Source organism: Solenopsis invicta, chromosome 12 (genome assembly GCF_016802725.1).
Source record: "Solenopsis invicta isolate M01_SB chromosome 12, UNIL_Sinv_3.0, whole genome shotgun sequence".
NCBI classification, from domain to species: Eukaryota; Metazoa; Arthropoda; class Insecta; order Hymenoptera; family Formicidae; genus Solenopsis; species Solenopsis invicta.
In genome coordinates, this window is record NC_052675.1 from 19,134,315 (window position 1) to 19,152,704 (window position 18,390).

Genomic DNA, 18,390 nt, shown 5'->3' on the forward strand with positions numbered 1-18,390 from the left:
CGCGCTGAAGCGCGGTAGTGTGATTGGCGTGGGGTGAAAAATCCAAAATATGCTATCTGTGGTAAATTTTGGTGCCACTTTACTTCATTTCGCTATGGATCGAGCTGGGAGACGAGCCGCAAGGACGACCCACCTGACTGGAAGCGTGTGAGAAGTTGCTTGCCGTGGTGAGACGAACGACCCTTTGTAAAGCCATTGATTTCGCCGATCGGATGGATCGCGCACGATAAGTTTACGCCAATATCACATTCCAAGTGATCGGCCTTTGTACATTTCGCCGATAGTAAAGGGTGCACGTGTTCCAGTGCTGTGTGCTTGATTTCGTCGGCGCTGCCCCATCCGATCTTGTCGCGTATTAATTACGTTTCTTTTGTTAACACGTCTGCCGACACCACAGCTAATTATCAGTCTCGCATTACATTTTTTATCATTCTTGTGCGTTGGGTTTATCTTATCTGGTTATCCTTATCGAGCGCATGTATATTTCCGATTGTGTGTTTCTCTTGCGCGATTTTGCGTATTTTCATAAGAATTGCTGCATATCTTTTGCATGAAATGCGTATGCGAGTGCTAGAAAGTGCAGTGTACGCGTTTATCGTCCGCTTATCATTAGCATCTCGACACTTATACCGCCGCCTTTTTTGAGTGAGCTTATACTAACGACGCGTGGCAGATTTCTGACCGCGCCTACGTATGGAAAACGTACTATTCTCCCTAAGAACCGTTAGCAAATGATGTAACTTGACAATTTAATTGTTAATCTTTTCGTTAAGTACTGTGTTGTCTATATGCTCCCTCGCTCTCTTCCATCCTACAACCCGCACCAAGAATCATACTCTCTGCCAATTTTGAGACTAAGCAAACGGTTACTCAAATCCCGTTGCTACCTCTGACTTTACAGCAAATCTTCTGTGAAAGATTTCGATAATTCTAACGAGAGAGTGGCACGATCTCTCGCGCCTGGCGCCCAATCTTCGTGATTATTTTTGTGTGTGCGAAAGCAATTTTGCATAGTGATTCTTCGTGTAATTAGCGTGACGGGTACGCGATAAAGTTACACCACGACGGCAAGTGCGATTGCATATATACTGATGAGATATGATTTCAGTGACCGGTAAACACTCAACAACTTTTCTCTAGAAACTACACTGTATTTTCAAAAAATTATTCCTACTTTGTAAGCATAAATATTGTTGCTTTTCTATTAATTATTATCTTACTATATTGTTTTTAACTTATTGCTTTGTCATTGCGTAGAATATAGTGCAGTAAAGTATGATACCGAGAGCTTAACAAGCTGCAATTAAAGACGTTTCCTTTTAAAACATTTATTTCTTTAGACGTATTCTACGTGTAGAATATTATCTACATTATCTTACCATGGCAAAAGTTTCTATAGATGAATTGACTAATCCACCAACAGTCAGACTAAATTTTATGGTTTTTTTTTGTAATATGAATAGTATCATTTTCTGAACATGTATTGGGGCTTCGTACCACTGTACGTTGTACCTATGAAATTGTATATAATAATTTTAGATAATATATTACTAATTTGAAACAAGAATTTTTTTATTATTTAATTTTAGCATTTACGTATGTTTGTTATGCAGCAACGTTAATTTTTATATTAGTCACTCTTTTAAAGAATGAACTTTTATATATTCTATCTCTCTCTCATGAAAAATTTCTTACGCAGTAGAAAATATGCGATTATTATGATCCATTACATCCTGCCCGATATAGCAACACACAAGCATATATATGACAGCGCCAAATACACAGCAAATAGGAGGGCACAATTCCTCAAAAGTTTTTTTAATCACTGCAATCTGAAAAATGTAAGATATTATTTTTTTACTACATTTCTTAAACAGCATTGTTAATATGCGTCATTTCGGGCAAGTTATTATACATTAATGTACAAAATTAGAAACATACTTGAAATAGGTTAAGGACTAAGAACAGCACTTCAGCTACTATTAAACAACATAACATTATCTCGAATGTGGACACCAACTGTTTTGTTAATCTTTAAAACAAAAAAGTATTATTAAACATATTGCATGAACATTATCACTATTATCAGTGTAGATACAAACTTCATAGCTTGTCGGTGAATATCAACGCCACAAACTATGCCCTCAATCATTAAATTTTTATTTTCTAGTGTTATGTTTTGTTTAATGTTGATGCTCACTGCATGCTCAATACGATAACTGCAAATGTTGTGTTCTAATTATATAGAAACTTATATTAAATAACATTTTTTTAGCTAAAAAGAAATTTTCACAAAATATTTTTTAAAATATATTTTTTTATACAAAGATAATAAATTTTATATATCAGTTATAATTGTTAAACTGTTATGAAAAATGTTTGTATTCCTACCTAGCGATTCTAAACATTCCACACATATGTTGAAGATACGTATTGAGCATTGTACCTACTGATACTACTGAAACGGTTCCGAAACATATTCCTGCATATATATGCAACACAATTAGATAAAAATATTTTTCTTGATCGATGAAATACTTCATCAAAATGAGGAATTCATATGGTTGAGACACATTCATCGATACCACAAAAACAATTGTTTTTGACACAAATTGAGTTACAATACTAATAAATATTATGCAAATTCCACCTGCTAAAAATATGAAAAATACCATTTATATTTTTAGTATGTAATGTTTTGAAATTATTTTAAAATTATTTTGTGTACTTGTGCGTATCATGAAATATCATTATTTTTTAATAAAGCTGATTGTGAGTTCTATTGCGAAATTGATGATTTTTTAATATTTATTTGCCTTATAAACATTTGTCATTCATTGCAAATACGTGACAAATGTTTTCATACACCCCTATATTGTATTCATATATTCTACCATGTATAAACGTATACACGAAAAGTGTTAGCGGTGCATAGTGTTATGATAAAAATATATTTTTCTCTGTACTTGACAGCTTAGATATTGAACAGAAAATGTGTTTATACTCAAAAATTAATAAATATTGCTTTACCTATGCATGCTATCGTGTAACGTTTTGCAATGCAACTGTATTTCTCTATAATAGCAATTTCATTTTCATCCTTTAACTTATCAAATGTATGTTGAAAATCCATCAATAAATTCTTCACCTGTCATTTTATAAATTTTTTATACTATCTTTATACATATCAAAATAGCCTTTTTGCTATAAAACTTTATTTGACAAACACATGTTAATCCTATTTAATGGATCAGACATTAACTTACAACATCAATGTTTAAACGGAGAGAGTGATAAAGTAGTAGGTACAATATATACAAAATTACGGAAGACAGCACCTTAATAATAACATTTGTAGTACATTTTAATATTATTAATGGCATCAGCTGTAAATTTTATATAATCTTATATAAAAGTATGCTAATAATAATGTTACATTGTTCTTCCTTTACCTGAAAAATAATACCTGCCGTCACAATAAGAGAGAAGAAAATAGATTGTAATCGAGTAAATGTGGATTGTTGATAGGGCCATAAACCGATAACAAGTAATAGAATTCTATTGAGATTGTAATACTGAATTATCGAAGGTATAATTTCTCTGCAAGTTTCTAAGTATGACTGTAGAGAAAGAGTTTGTCTTCCCTTCTACTTCATTGCTTGATTAAGTATTTCATACATTTTTATTTTTTGATCATACAAATGTCTACGCAATTTCCCTAATTTATGACTATTTGCATAAAAATTTGCTATAAGATCTAAACACACTTAATTTAACCAATTTCTCAATAAACTGACTTTACACGTTATCGATTTACCGCAAAACAATTTAACAGGTGGTTTTTTCATGATGTTATAGTAATTGCAGATAATCGACGCAGACGCAATATCTCCCTTCTTAGAGCCAATACTTCATTTTAATGGACGATATCACAGAGTACAGTTGGTTCTTAAGAGTGATATCTCCCGGACTTAATTTTTTTGACACTGAAGCTGAATATTTGGTAATGCGCTATTTGAAAGTGATTGCGTTAGATCAATACAAAACACTCTTAATTTTTAAAATAATAATCGGCATGATGAATATTTTTAGACAGTGTTAAATACTGATGTGTCACTTGTCTTTATGAATACAATTATACCTTTTATGACAACAATATTATTTTCTTGTTATTTCTTGATTTTTACTATGTTATTTATTACTACATATTCTTTATATTAACAAAACCTTTCACTTATGTGTATAAACTCGTCAAGTATTACAAATATTACTACTTTAAAAATATTTATGCCAATACACAATTTATTATAAATAATATGTAAACCAAATTGGAATAAAACCTTAATAGATAATTAGAAATCTATTAAGATAATGTAGAAATGTCGACTATTGTGTATTTGTTTATTATAACGCTATTACATAATGAAAGATTATTAAAATGATTCCTTAAGTAAATGCAAGAATTTATCATCTTATATCGGAGATATATCGGATATATGTAATACGAGCGACCATAGCATTTGCACGATTACGTTCTTCTCTATTAAATATTGACGTCTTATTTCTATATTATCTATTAGAGGTCTGCGACTGAAAAGCTGTTTGACTATTTTCATCTAATTTCCATATATTTTGGTGAGCTGAAAACAAACAAAAAAAACATTGAAAAAACTCCTGAACGTCAGGATTTGCCACAAAATGCAAAATTCTCTTCAAATTTAGTAAGTTTGTTCAATTTAAAAAATTTTTTTGATATTAGGGATTTTAACTAAATTTAAAATTAAAATTACTATTAATTAATTCGCATCAGTGCATTCAAGATATACAATTTCAAAAAAATGTAATTTTCAAAGAAAACAACTTTCAGAGTGAGCTAATGAAACCAACATCAACACATTGCAAGTTGAACGCGCGGGTTCTTATACGCCCGGCTTAATCGATTCAACTTTCTTCTTGGTTCTCATTCCAGTTAAAAAAATGATTTTCATGAAAAATTTGTAATAAAAAATTACTTTCATGAATCTATCTTTATTTCTTTTGAGATATTATTTTATTTAACACAGTTACTTACACTGTCACAAAACGTGATGACCTATGACAAAACGGAAGTCATTTTCGGATTCAGCGCATTCTAAAAAGTAAAGATTACGTGGAATAATCCACCAAGAGTTGTTTTGGTTAATAACAACTCTTGAAAAAATTTTATTTGTAAACCTGTGTTATTAATTTACTATCGGAAACTAATCTAACTTTATATAGTTTTGATACCAAACAAAATATATGTAAGTGGTATATTTACACAATAACAAGTTACGTATAAAATCTCGTACTCAATGCATAAACAAAGTAACACAAATATATATGCATAATGGTTTTTGTAATATAAGAATTATTTTTTTAATTTAAAAAACGGTCAATAAACCGAGTAAAATAAAGTAAAAATAATATATTAAATCTAATTTTACAAATTTAATGTATTACATCAACGAAACGTTTCGGCTGTACTTACAATTAGCTATTCTCGATCGTGTTAATTCTAATCTTACATATCGTAATGTGATAAATTATAAAAAAATTATATTATTAGTTTGCAATACAAACAGTTAATCTGTTTTATCAATGATAACAAGAGCTGTATATTTTTTGCATAATATGAACGGTGTTCTAAAATTCCGTCAAGTACGGTGCAATTTGTATGTAAAAACTATAATTATTGTTTCACCGATTGCTCATTTAGAGGCGAGAATTTGTGTTCCTTGGCATTTGTAGGTTGCCTGAATAACACTGACTCATCTTAAATTGCGCGCTGAAGCACGGTAGTGTGATTGACGTGGGGTGAAAAATCCAAAATATGCTATCTGTGGTAAATTTTGGTGCCAGTTTACTTCGCTGTGGATCGAGCTGGGAGACGAGCCGCAAGGACGACCCACCTGACTGGAAGCGTGTGAGAAGTTGCTTGCCGTGGTGAGACGAACCACCCGTTGTAAAGCCATTGACTTCGCCGATCCGATGGATTGCGCACGATAGGTTTACGCCGATATCACATTCCAAGTGATCGGCCTTTGTGCGTTTCGCTGGTAGTAAAGGGTGCACATGTTCCAGTGCTGTGTGCTTGATTTCGTCGGCGCTGCTTCATCCAATCTCGTCGCGTATTAATTACGTTTCTTTTGTTAACACGACCGCCGATACCACAGCTAATTATCAGTCCCGCATTACATTTTTTATCATTCTTGTGCGTTGGGTTTGTCTTCTCTAGTTATCCTTGTCGAGTGCGTGTGTATTTCCGATTGTGTGTTTCTCTTGTGCGATTTTGCGTACTTTCATAAGAATTACTGCACATCTTACGTATGGAATGCGTATGCGAGTGCTAGAGAGTGCAGTGTACGCACAGCATTTATCATCCGCTTATAATTAGCGTCTCGATACTTATACCGCAGCCTTCTTTGAGTGAGCTTATACTGACGACCTCGTGGCAGATTTCTGTATGCGCCCGCGTATGGAACACGCACTATTCTCCCTAAGAACCATTAACAAATGATGTAACTTGAAAACTTATTTGTTAATCTTTTCGTTAAGTACTGCGTTGTCTATATGCTCCCTCGCTCTATTCCATCCTGCAACCAGCACCGAAAACCATACTCTCTGCCAATTTTGTGACTAAGCAAACGGTTACTCAAATCCCGTTGCTACCTCTGACTTTACAGCAAATTTTCTGTGAAAGATTTCGATAATTCTAACGAGAGAGTGGCACGATCTCTCGCGCCTGGCGCCCAATCTTTGTGATTATTTTTGTGCGTGCGAAAGCAATTTTGCTTAGTGATTCTTCGTGTAATTAACGTGACGGGTACGCGACAAAGTTACACCACGCCGGTAAGTGCGATTGCATATATACTCATGAGATATGATTTCAGTGACCGGTAAACACTCAACAACTTTTCTCTAGAAGCTACACTGTATTTTCAAAAAATTATTCCTACTTTCTAAGCATAAATATTGTTGCTTTTCTATTAATTATTATCTCACTATATTGTTTTTAACTCATTGCTTTGTCATTGCGTAGAATATAGTGCAGTAAAGTATGATACCGAGAGCTTAACAAGCTGCAATTAAAGATGTTTCCTTTTAAAACATTTCTTTCTTTTGACGTATTCTACGTGTAGAATAATATCTACATTATCTTACCATGGCAAAAGTTTCTATAGAAAAATTGACTAATCCACCAACAATCATACTAAACTTTATGGTTTCTTTTTGTAATATAAATAGTATCATTTTCTGAACATGTATTGGGGCTTTGTACCACTGTACGTTGTACCTATGAAATTGTATATAATAATTGTAGAGAATATATTACTAATTTGAAACAAGAATTTTTTATCATTTAATTTTAGCATTTACGTATGTTTTTTATGCAGCAACGTTAATTTTTATATTAATCACTCTTTTAAAGAATGAACTTTTGTATATATTATCTCTCTAATGAAAAATTTCTTACGCAGTAGAAAATATGCGATTATTATGATCCATTACATCCTGCCCGATATAGCAACCCAGAAGCAAATATATAACAATGCCAATTACACAGCAAATAGGAGGACACAATTCCTTAAAAGTTTTTTGAATCACTGCAATCTTAAAAATGTTAGATATAATCTTCTCGTTACATTTATTAAACAACATTGTTAATATGCGTCATTTCGGGTAAGTTATTATACATTATTGTACAAAATTAGAAACATACTTGAAATAAGTTAAGGATAAAAAAAAACACTCCAGATACTATTAAACAACCTAACATTATCTCGAATGCGGACACCAACTCTTTTGTCAATCTTTAAAACAAGAAAATATTATTAAACATGTTGCATGAACATTATCACTATTATCAGTGTAGATACAAACTTCATAGCTTGTCGGTGAATATCAACGCCACAAGCTATGCCCTCAATCATTAAAATTTTATTTTCTAGTGTTATGTTTTGTTTAATGTTGATGCTCACTGCATGCTCAATACGATAACTGCAAATGTTGTGTTCTAATTATATAGAAACTTATATTAAATAACATTTTTTTAGCTAAAAAGAAATTTTCACAAAATATTTTTTAAAATATATTTTTTTATACAAAGATAATAAATTTTATATATCAGTTATAATTGTTAAACTGTTATGGAAAATGTTTGTATTCCTACCTAGCGATTCTAAACATTCCACACATATGTTGAACATACGTATTGAGCATTGTACCTACTGATACTACTGAAACGATTCCGAAACATATTCCTGCATATATATGCAACACAATTAGATAAAAATATTTTTCTTGATCGATGAAATACTTCATCAAAATGTGGAATTCATATGGTTGAGACACATTCATCGATACAACAAAAACAATTGTTTTCGACATAAATTGAGTTAGAATAATAATAAATATTACGCAAATTCCACCTGCTAAAAATATGAAAAATACCATTTATATTTTTAGTATGTAATGTTTTGAAATTATTTTAAAATTATTTTGTGTACTTGTGCGTATCATAAAATATCATTATTTTTTAATAAAACTGATTGTGAGTTCTATTGGGAAATTGATGATTTTTCAATATTTATTTGGTTTATTAAACATTCGTCGTTCATTGCAAATACGTACGCGTGACAAATTTCATACACCCCTATATTGTATTCATATATTCTACCATGTATAAACGTATACACGAAAAGTGTTAGCGGTGCATAGTGTTATGATAAAAATATATTTTTTTCTGTACTTGACAGCTTAGATATTGAACGGAAAATGTGTTTATACTCAAAAATTAATAAATATTGCTTTACCTATGCATGCTATCGTGTAACGTTTCGCAATGCAACTGTATTTCTCTATAATAGCAATTTCATTTTCATCCTTTAACTTATCAAATGTATGTTGAAAATCCATCAATAAATTCTTCACCTGTCATTTTATAAATTTTTTATACTATCTTTATACATATCAAAATAGCCTTTTTGCTATAAAACTTTATTTGACAAACACATGTTAATCCTATTTAATGGATCAGACATTAACTTACAACATCAATGTTTAAACGGAGAGAGTGATAAAGTAGTAGGTACAATATATACAAAATTACGGAAGACAGCACCTTAATAATAACATTTGTAGTACGTTTTAATATTATTAATGGCATCAGCTGTAAATAGATAATTTTATATAATCTTATAAAAGTATGTTAATAATAATATTATAATGTTCTTTCTTTACCTGAAAGATAATACCTGCCGTCACAATAAGAGAGAAGATAATAGACTGTAATCGAGTAAATGTGGATTGTTGATAGGGCCATAAACCGATAACAAGTAATAGAATTCTATTGAGATTGTAATACTGAATTATCGAAGGTATCATTTCTCTGCGAGTTTCTAAGTATGACTGTAAAGAAAGAGTTTGTCTTTCCGTTTATTCCATTGCTTGATTAAGTATTTCATACATTTTTATTTTTATTTTTTGATCATACTAATGTCTACGCAATTTCCCTAATTTATAACTGCTTATATAAAAATTTGCTGTACGATCTAAACACACTTAATTCAACTAATTTCACAATAAACTGACTTTATACGTTATCGATTTACCGTGAAACAATTCAACAGGTGGTTTTTTTCATGATGTTAAAGTAATTGCAGATAATCGACGCAGACGCAGTATCTCCCCTCTTAGCGCCGATACTTCATTGTGATGCACGCTCTCACAGAGTACAGTTGGTTCTCGGAGTGATGCCTCTTAGGCTTTATTATTTTTGACACTGAAGCTACTTATTTGGTAATGCTCAATTTCAAAAGTGATTGCGTTAGATCAATACACGACACTTTTAATTTTTAAAGTAATAATCGGCATGATGAATATTTTGAGGAAATGTTAAATACTGACGTGTCAATTATCTTGATGTATACAATTATACCTTTTATGATGGCAATATTATTTTCTTGTTATTTCTTGGATTTTTACTATGTTATTTAACACTACATATTATTTATTAACAAAAACCTTCCATTTATGTATACAAACTCTTCAAATATTACAAATATTACTACTTTAAAAATACTTATGTAAATGTCAAAACACAATTTAATTTAAATAATACGTAATACAACTTGGAATAAAAGAAGGGAGGAAGGAGGGTGGCTGGGTATGAGTGAGAGTGTGGAAGGTAGAGAAGAAAATGCGGTGGAAACGGAGGTCCAGAGAATGAGTGTGGAGGTATGAATGGATGAGTAATTTCTCTCTCTCTCTCTCTCTCTCTCTCTCTCTCTCTCTCTCTCTCTCTTTTGTGCGTTGTAAAGGATGCAAGGAATAAAATGTTGAAACTGTGTAAGACGAGCGGAGATCTGCAGTGTACTCCGCAAGGAATAAAGTACCTTATATATATATATAATGATTAAAATAATAAACTTGGAATAAAATTTTAATAGATAATTAAAAATTTTTTAAGATAACAAAGAAATGTCGGTTATTGTGTATTTATATATTTGCACTATTACGTAATAAAAGATTATTAAAATGATAACGTATGTAATTATTACAATTCATCACCTAATAACTGAGATAATACGAGTGACTATAATACCCGCACGATCTATTAGATCTGTAATATCATCTTTTTCTCTACTAAACATTGACGTGTCTTATTTCTATATTATCTATTATTAATTTATTATCGAAAACTAATCTAACTTTTATATAGCTTGGATACCTAACAAAATATATATGTGATATATTTAATACTCAATAATAAGTTACGTATAAAAACTCGGTACTTATAAGCAAAGTAAAATAAATATTTATGCATCTTTTTATTTTATTTCAAAATGATATATAGCATCTACAGAGTGAAATGTATTCTTTCAATACATCACAGACACCTTGAATAATTACGTGAAATAATTTGAAACCTTTTATTTTTGTTAAAAATTTTTCATAAATATATAGAGAATAAATTTTGTTATATTAATTTTATAATCTTTTGTTATAATATAAGAATAATGTTATATTATATTTTTTATTTAGTACTAAATTGTACGCAAATAAATGTTGGAAATTGTAGCTTGATGATTTAGGTAACTATAATTATAATGTTTAACATTTTATTAATAACAAATAAATTTATCAATTTATTGTTTTTTTCTACCTGTCACAAAGATGAAATTTAGGCAATTGATTATTTAAATGGTATAACCTTTAAAAATATCAAATTTACGAATTAAAATGATTTAAAATGTAAGGAATCATCTAACATTAATTTTATTAATAATCTATTCAAAAAAGACTAAATATTTAATAATTAATGAGTGTAATGAATATAAGAAGAACATAAAAATAACAATAATAAAAAAGCAAAGTCCTGTACTCAAAGGAGAAGTGTTAGATATTAAAAATAGAAATTAAAATTTTACAATCAATTTTCTTAATGAACATTAAACGTAACGCATACAGTATATGAAAAAATGCAAAGCATAAATATTGTAAAAGATGCAACATATTTCATTATTTATTTACAATATTCATTGAGGAACTGTTTCTAAAATTCTCATTCCTATTTCTAATATCAAATATTTCTTCATCATGTGTAAAGCTTAAGAAAATATATTACAATAAAATTGAGAGAATTTATTTTTACAATTAACATTTTTATTTCTATCAAATTTATTAGTTTTACTGTTATCACTTACCAGTCTTACATTAATATCATTTTTTGTAATAAAATTTTTAATAGTACATTTTTAGAAACATAATAGATTTTTTAAACATATTGATTTAATTTTTATATTTATTAAAAATGTACACATGTAATCGATATAAAATATTCTACAATTTATTTCTTTAACACCGTTTTTATAAAAATATGACACTTTAGTATAAAAGTGCATAATTATTATCGGCTACATAAATTAATTAAAAACTATTTGTGTCTTATCTTTTAAAGTTTTGCTAACACATACAAAATAATGTAACCTGTTAAATTTTTGTCTATATTACTAATCTCATTTATTTTATAATTTTGTCGTTAAATGTTGCTTATATTAAGCAAACATATAAGTATGTAAACATATATATTTGATAAAGTATGATTTCAGTGACAGATACACATTCAGCAACTTTTATCTAGCTGAATTGTATTTTCAAAAAAATTAATCTTCTACTTTCTAAGCATGAATATTGTTGCTTTTCTATTAATTATGTTACCATACCTTTATTAAACTCATTGCTTCCTCATCGCGTAGAATATATTACAGTAAAGTAAGATATCGAGGTCTTAACAAGCTGCAATTAAAAACGTTTCCTTTTAAAACATTTATTTTTTTAGACGTATCCTGTAAAATCTTATCATACATTATACATTATCTTACCGTAGCAAAACATTCCATAGATGCATTGAATAATCGACCAACATTCAAAGTAAATTCTTTGGTTTCTCTTTGTAATAAGAATAGTATCATCTTCTGTACATGTATTGGGGCTTTGTACCACTGTACGTTGTACCTGTGAAATTGTATGTAACAATTGTAGATAACAAATTGCTAATTTTGAGACAAGAATCTTTATCATTTTATTTCAGCATTTATTACGCCTATTTGTTCTGCAGCAAAGTTAATTTTTATATTTTATGTTACTTTTTTAAAAGACAAACTTTTATATATTCTATCTTATGAAAGACTTCTTACGCGGTAGAAAATATGCGATTATTGTGATCCACTACATCCTGCCCGACATAGTTGGATACAAACATATACACGACAGTGAGAAATACATAAATAAACGGGAAACACATTTCCTCAAAAGTATTTTTAGGAGATGCCATCTAAAAGATGTAAGATATAAATTTCTCGCTACTTATTAAAAAGTATTATTAATATGCGTCATTTCGGGCCAGTTATCATACATTATTGTACCAAATCAAAACATACTTGAAATAGGTTAACGCTCAAGCAAAACACTCCACATATTATTAAACCAAAAAACATTATCTCAAACGTTGACAGCATTTGCTTAGACAATCTTTAAAATAAGAAAGTATTACTACATATATTGCATGTTATCACTATTATCAGTGTAGATACTAACTTCATAGCTTGTCCGAGAAAATCAACGCCATAAGCTATGCCCTCAGTCATTAAAATCTTATTTTTTAGTGTAATATTTTGTAAAATGTTGATGCTTATTGCATGCTCGATACGATAACTGCAAATGTTGTATTCTAATTACATGTATAGAAATTCATATTAAATGACAACGTTTTAGCTAAAAACAAACTTTAACAAAATATTTTTTTTAATATATCTATTATATGAAAACAATATATATAAATTTGGTATGACAGAGTTACAATTACAGTTATTAAATTGTTATGAAAAATGCATATATTTTTACATCCATATTCCTACCTAGCAATTCTAAACATTCCATATGTATGTTGAAGATACGTAATAAATATTGTGCCTATTCCCACCATTATAATTATTCCGATGCAAAATGTTGATGAAATATGCAATACAATCAGATAGAAATATTTTTCTTGATCAATGAAATACTCCGTCGTAATAAGTAATTGATATGATTGAGACACATTCATTGATACGACAAAAAAAGCAATTATTGTCGACCAAAATTGAATTAAAATATAAATACTTATTGCACAAATTCCAAATGCTGAAAATAAGAAAAGGACTTTAAAATTTTTAGAATGTATTATTTTACAATTATTTTAAAATTACTTTATGCACCTGCATATCATGAAATATTATGAAATATTTTTTAATAGAACTGAGTTTTATTCCGAAATTGATGACTTTTCAATTTTAATTGACTTATATAAACGTATTTATCATTCATTGCAAATACGTACACATGACTAGTGTCGTAATACACCCATATATTATATTAAATAATATATAAGTGTAAACACAGAAAATGTTAGAGATGTGTATAAAGTGTTATCACAAAATCAATTTCTCTCTGATCTTGACGATTTTGACAGCTTAGTAAAATTGAATAGAAAATGTGATTCCATTTAAAAATTAATATATATTCTTTTACCTGTGAGTACTATTGTGTAACGTTTCCCAATAAAACTGTACTTCTCTACAATAGCGACTTCGTTTTCATCCTTTAACTTATTAAATGCATGTTGAAGATCCATCAATAAATTTTTTACCTGTCATTTTATAAACTTTTTATAGCATTTTTGTACATATCAACAAAAACATTTTTGCTATAAAACTCTATTTGACAGACACATGTTAATCCTATTTAACGGATTAGCCATCAACTTACAACTTTAATGTTAAAACGGAATGAGATGTACTTTATTGCGAAGATTGTATAGAATGATACGGAAGACAACACCTTGACAAGATGGTCTGAAGTACATTTTAATACTATTAATGGAGTCAGCTATAAATAGACAATTTTATATAATCTCACATAAAAGTATGTTAATAATAATGTTATGATATTCTTCCTTTATCTGAAAGACAATACCTGCCGTCAAAATAACAGAAAAGAAAATAAACTGAAATCGAGTAAATATGGATTGTTGATAGGGCCATAAACCGATAACAAGTAATAGAATTCTATTGAGATTGTAATAATGAGTTATAGAATATATCATTTCTCTGCGAGTTTCTATGTATTATTGTGGAGACTGATAAGAGTTTGTCTCCCGTTTTCCTTCATTGCTTGATTAAATATTCCACATATTCTTATTTTTATTTTTTATCGTACAAATATTTACGCAATTTCTTTAATTTATAACGACTAATGGTATAAAAATTTGCTATAAGATCAAAACACATTTAATTTAACCAATTTCTCAATAAACTGACTATATCTACATGTTATTGATTTAGCGCGAAAGATATGTAATTCGACAGGTGTATTTTTCTCATAAATTACAGGAAACTGACGCAGGCGCATTTCCTCTCTTTTAAGACTGGCACTTCATTTCAATGCGCTCTTTCACAGAATACACTTCGGTCTCAAGAACGATGTCTCTGCGGTTTAATTTTTTCAACAATGAAACCATGTTCCTGGTAAAATTTATAATTTAAAAATTGTTACTGTTCTAGATTAATACATGATATTTTTAATTTGTTAAATAAGCATTAATCGGCGATGAATACTTTCAGGAAGTGTTAAATGCTAATGTGTCAATAGTTATATACAATTATATCAGTTATAATCAACTACAATCTTATCTCCTTCTTTTCTCACTTGATGTACGTTATTTAATAGTGACAATTTATCTATGCAAACACTTCATTAATATTTATGTAATGTGAATACAAAATTAATTACGACTAATATGTAATTTAATTAATGCTCACAAACTGAATAGAATTTAACTTAAAAGCAATATAAAGTATTTAAACATGCTCAGTTTATATTCGAATTAGAGCTGACACAATAATCGATTTCAATGGATTACAAAAACTTGAAGTACTAATATTTAGATTGGAATAATTTTAATCTTCTTTTTAACAAAAAAATATCTATCTACATTACGTGTTCTAAAAATAAGTCTTTCTCATTTCTAAATTTAAATGTTATTTTCTCATTAATCATATCTCCACTATAATAATAATGAATTGATATTTATCTCGTTATCGCGTAGAATATATTACAGTAAAGTAAGATATCGAGGTCTTAACAAGCTGCAATTAAAGATGTTTTCTTTTAAAACATTTATTTTTTTTTAGACGTATCCTACGTGTAGAATCTTATTATACATTATACATTATCTTACCGTGGCAAAACATTCCATAGATGCATTGAATAATCGACCAACATTCAAAGTAAATTCTTTGGTTTCTCTTTGTAATAGAAATAGTATCATTTTCTGTACATGTATTGGGGCTTTGTACCACTGTACGTTGTACCTGTGAAATTGTATGTAATAATTGTAAATAACATATTGTTAATTTTGAGACAAGAATTTTTATCATTTAATTTTAGCATTTATTACGCCTATTGTTCTGCAGCAACGTTAATTTTTATATTCGACGTTACTCTTTTAAAAGATGAACTTTTATATATTCTATTTTATGAAAGACTTCTTACGCAGTCGAAAATATGCTATTATTGTGATCCACTACATCCTGCCCGACATAGTTGGATACGAACATATATAAGACAGTGACAAATACATAGACCATCGGGAGACACAACTCCTCAAAAGTATTTTTAGACGATGCCATCTGAAAGGTGTAAGATATAAATTTCTTGCTATATTTATTAAAAAGAATTATTAATAAGGCGTCATTTCGGGCCAGTTATCATACATTATTGTATAAAATCGAAACATACTTGAAATAGGTTAACGCTCAAGCAAGACACTCCACATACTATTAAACTAAAAAACATTATTTCGAATGTGGACAGCATCTGCTTAGACAATCTTTAAAATAAGAAATTATTACTACGTATATTGCATGTTATCACTATTATCAATGTAGATACAAACTTCATAGCTTGTCGGTGAATATCAACGCCATAAGCTATGCCCTTGGTCATTAAAATCTTATTTTTTAGTGTAATATTTTGTAAAATGTTGATGCTTATTGCATGCTCGATACGATAACTGCAAATGTTGAATTCTAATTACATGTATAAAAATTCATATTAAATGACAACTTTTTAGCCAAAAACCAAGTTTAACAAATTTTTTTTTAATATATCTATTATATAAAAACAATATATATAAATTTTGTATGACAGAGTTACAATTACAGTTAATTACGACTAGTATGTAATTCAATTGCTCACAAACTGGAATAGAATCTAACTTAAAAGCAATATAAAATATTTAAACATGTTTAGTTTATGTTCGAATTAGAGTTGACACAATAATCGATTTCAATGGATTACAAAAACTTGAAGAACTAATATTTTGATTTGAATAATTTTAATCTTCCTTTTAACAAGAAAATATCTATCTACATTACATGTTCTAAAAATAAGTCTTTTCCATTTTCAAATTTAAATGTTAAATTTAAACTGTTATGGAAAATGCATATATATCCTACACCTATATTCCTACCTAGCAATTCTAAACATTCCACAGATATGTTGAAGATACGTAATGAGCATTGTACCTATTGATACCATTGCAATAGCTCCGATACAGATCATTGCGTATATATGCAATACAATTAGATAGAAATACTTTTCTTGATCAATGAAATACTCCGTCTTAATAAGTAACTGATATGATTGAGACGACACATTCATTGATACGACAAAAGAAGCAATTATTTTTGACCAAAATTGAGCTAAAATACAAATACTTATTCCACAAATTCCAAATGCTGAAAATAAGAAAAATACTTTTAAATTTTTAGTATGTAATATTTTAAAATTATTTTAAAATTACTTTATGTACTTGCATATCATGAAATATCATGAAGTATTTTTTAATAGAACTGAGTTTTATTCCGAAGTTGATAATTTTTCAATTTTAATTGACTTATATAAACGTATTTATCATTGCAAATACAGATGACTAGTGTTGTAACACACCCATATATTATATTAGATAATATACAAGCGTATACACGGAAAATGTTAGAGATGTATAGAGTGTTATAAAATTAATTTTTCTCTGATCTTGACAGCTTAGGTATTGAATAGAAAATGTGATTCCATTCAAAAAATTAATAAATATTTTTTTACCTATGAGTACTATTGTGTAACGTTTCCCAATAAAACTGTATTTCTCTACAATAGCGACTTCGTTTTCATCCTTTAACTTATTAAATGCATGTTGAAGATCCATCAATAAATTTTTTACCTGTCATTTTATAAACTTTTTATAGCATTTTTGTACATATCAACAAAAACATTTTTGCTATAAAACTCTATTTGACAGACACATGTTAATCCTATTTAACGGATTAGCCATCAACTTACAACTTTAATGTTAAAACGGAATGAGATGTACTTTATTGCGAAGATTGTATAGAAAGATACGGAAGACAACACCTTGACAAGATGGTCTGAAGTACATTTTAATACTATTAATGGAGTCAGCTATAAATAGACAATTTTATATAATCTCACATAAAAGTATGTTAATAATAATGTTATGATATTCTTCCTTTACCTGAAAGACAATACCTGCCGTCAAAATAACAGAAAAGAAAATAAACTGAAATCGGGTAAATATGGATTGTTGATAGGGCCATAAACCGATAAGAAGTAATAGAATTCTATTGAGATTGTAATAATGAGTTATAGAATATATCATTTCTCTGCGAATTTCTATGTATTACTGTGGAAACTGATAAGAGTTTGTCTCCCGTTTTCCTTCATTGCTTGATTAAATATTCCACATATTCT

General features: G+C 29.0%; 5 protein-coding genes and 1 long non-coding RNA gene across 9 annotated transcripts in view; 1 reads left to right on the forward strand and 5 right to left on the reverse strand.

Moving 5' to 3' along the window:
* LOC105202583 (non-structural maintenance of chromosomes element 3 homolog) overlaps window positions 1–18,390 on the forward strand; it is a 314,468-nt gene that overhangs the window by 111,939 nt on the left and 184,139 nt on the right. The gene's annotated exons all lie outside the window — the stretch shown is intronic.
* LOC105198354 (odorant receptor 4-like) lies at window positions 472–2,649 on the reverse strand. The gene is made up of 6 exons (XM_039455641.1): window positions 2,392–2,649; window positions 2,103–2,219; window positions 1,942–2,032; window positions 1,696–1,832; window positions 1,380–1,512; window positions 472–1,297 (listed from the first exon to the last, which is right to left on the reverse strand). Exons 1-6 carry the CDS (start codon window positions 2,577–2,579, stop codon window positions 1,247–1,249), a joined length of 717 nt encoding a protein of 238 aa, XP_039311575.1. The 5' UTR covers window positions 2,580–2,649; the 3' UTR covers window positions 472–1,246.
* LOC120359138 lies at window positions 4,386–5,309 on the reverse strand. Its single transcript, XR_005575948.1, has 2 exons — window positions 5,072–5,309; window positions 4,386–4,640 (listed from the first exon to the last, which is right to left on the reverse strand). It is a non-coding gene; the product is annotated as an uncharacterized LOC120359138 (long non-coding RNA).
* LOC105206566 (odorant receptor 4) lies at window positions 5,427–9,189 on the reverse strand. Its single transcript, XM_039455613.1, has 8 exons — window positions 9,071–9,189; window positions 8,835–8,952; window positions 8,192–8,453; window positions 7,903–8,019; window positions 7,742–7,832; window positions 7,496–7,632; window positions 7,183–7,315; window positions 5,427–7,100 (listed from the first exon to the last, which is right to left on the reverse strand). Exons 1-8 carry the CDS (start codon window positions 9,185–9,187, stop codon window positions 7,050–7,052), a joined length of 1,026 nt encoding a protein of 341 aa, XP_039311547.1. The 5' UTR covers window positions 9,188–9,189; the 3' UTR covers window positions 5,427–7,049.
* Window positions 11,805–14,581, reverse strand: LOC113004049. Its single transcript, XM_039455627.1, has 7 exons — window positions 14,092–14,581; window positions 13,440–13,704; window positions 13,120–13,236; window positions 12,963–13,053; window positions 12,720–12,856; window positions 12,405–12,537; window positions 11,805–12,318 (listed from the first exon to the last, which is right to left on the reverse strand). The coding sequence occupies exons 1-7, from the start codon at window positions 14,192–14,194 to the stop codon at window positions 12,268–12,270; spliced, it is 897 nt and encodes a 298-aa protein (XP_039311561.1). The 5' UTR covers window positions 14,195–14,581; the 3' UTR covers window positions 11,805–12,267.
* LOC105198355 lies at window positions 14,730–18,131 on the reverse strand. Of its 3 annotated transcripts, XM_039455626.1 has the most exons (8): window positions 17,962–18,131; window positions 17,725–17,842; window positions 17,093–17,360; window positions 16,517–16,633; window positions 16,360–16,450; window positions 16,114–16,250; window positions 15,800–15,932; window positions 15,417–15,707 (listed from the first exon to the last, which is right to left on the reverse strand). In XM_039455626.1, exons 2-8 carry the CDS (start codon window positions 17,825–17,827, stop codon window positions 15,657–15,659), a joined length of 900 nt encoding a protein of 299 aa, XP_039311560.1. In that variant the 5' UTR covers window positions 17,828–17,842; window positions 17,962–18,131; the 3' UTR covers window positions 15,417–15,656. The 3 variants fall into 3 exon arrangements, with proteins under 3 accessions (XP_039311559.1, XP_039311560.1, XP_025991844.2); XM_039455625.1 differs by lacking the exon at window positions 15,417–15,707 and adding an exon at window positions 14,730–15,083 and having other exon boundaries at window positions 17,725–17,981; XM_026136059.2 differs by having other exon boundaries at window positions 17,725–17,981.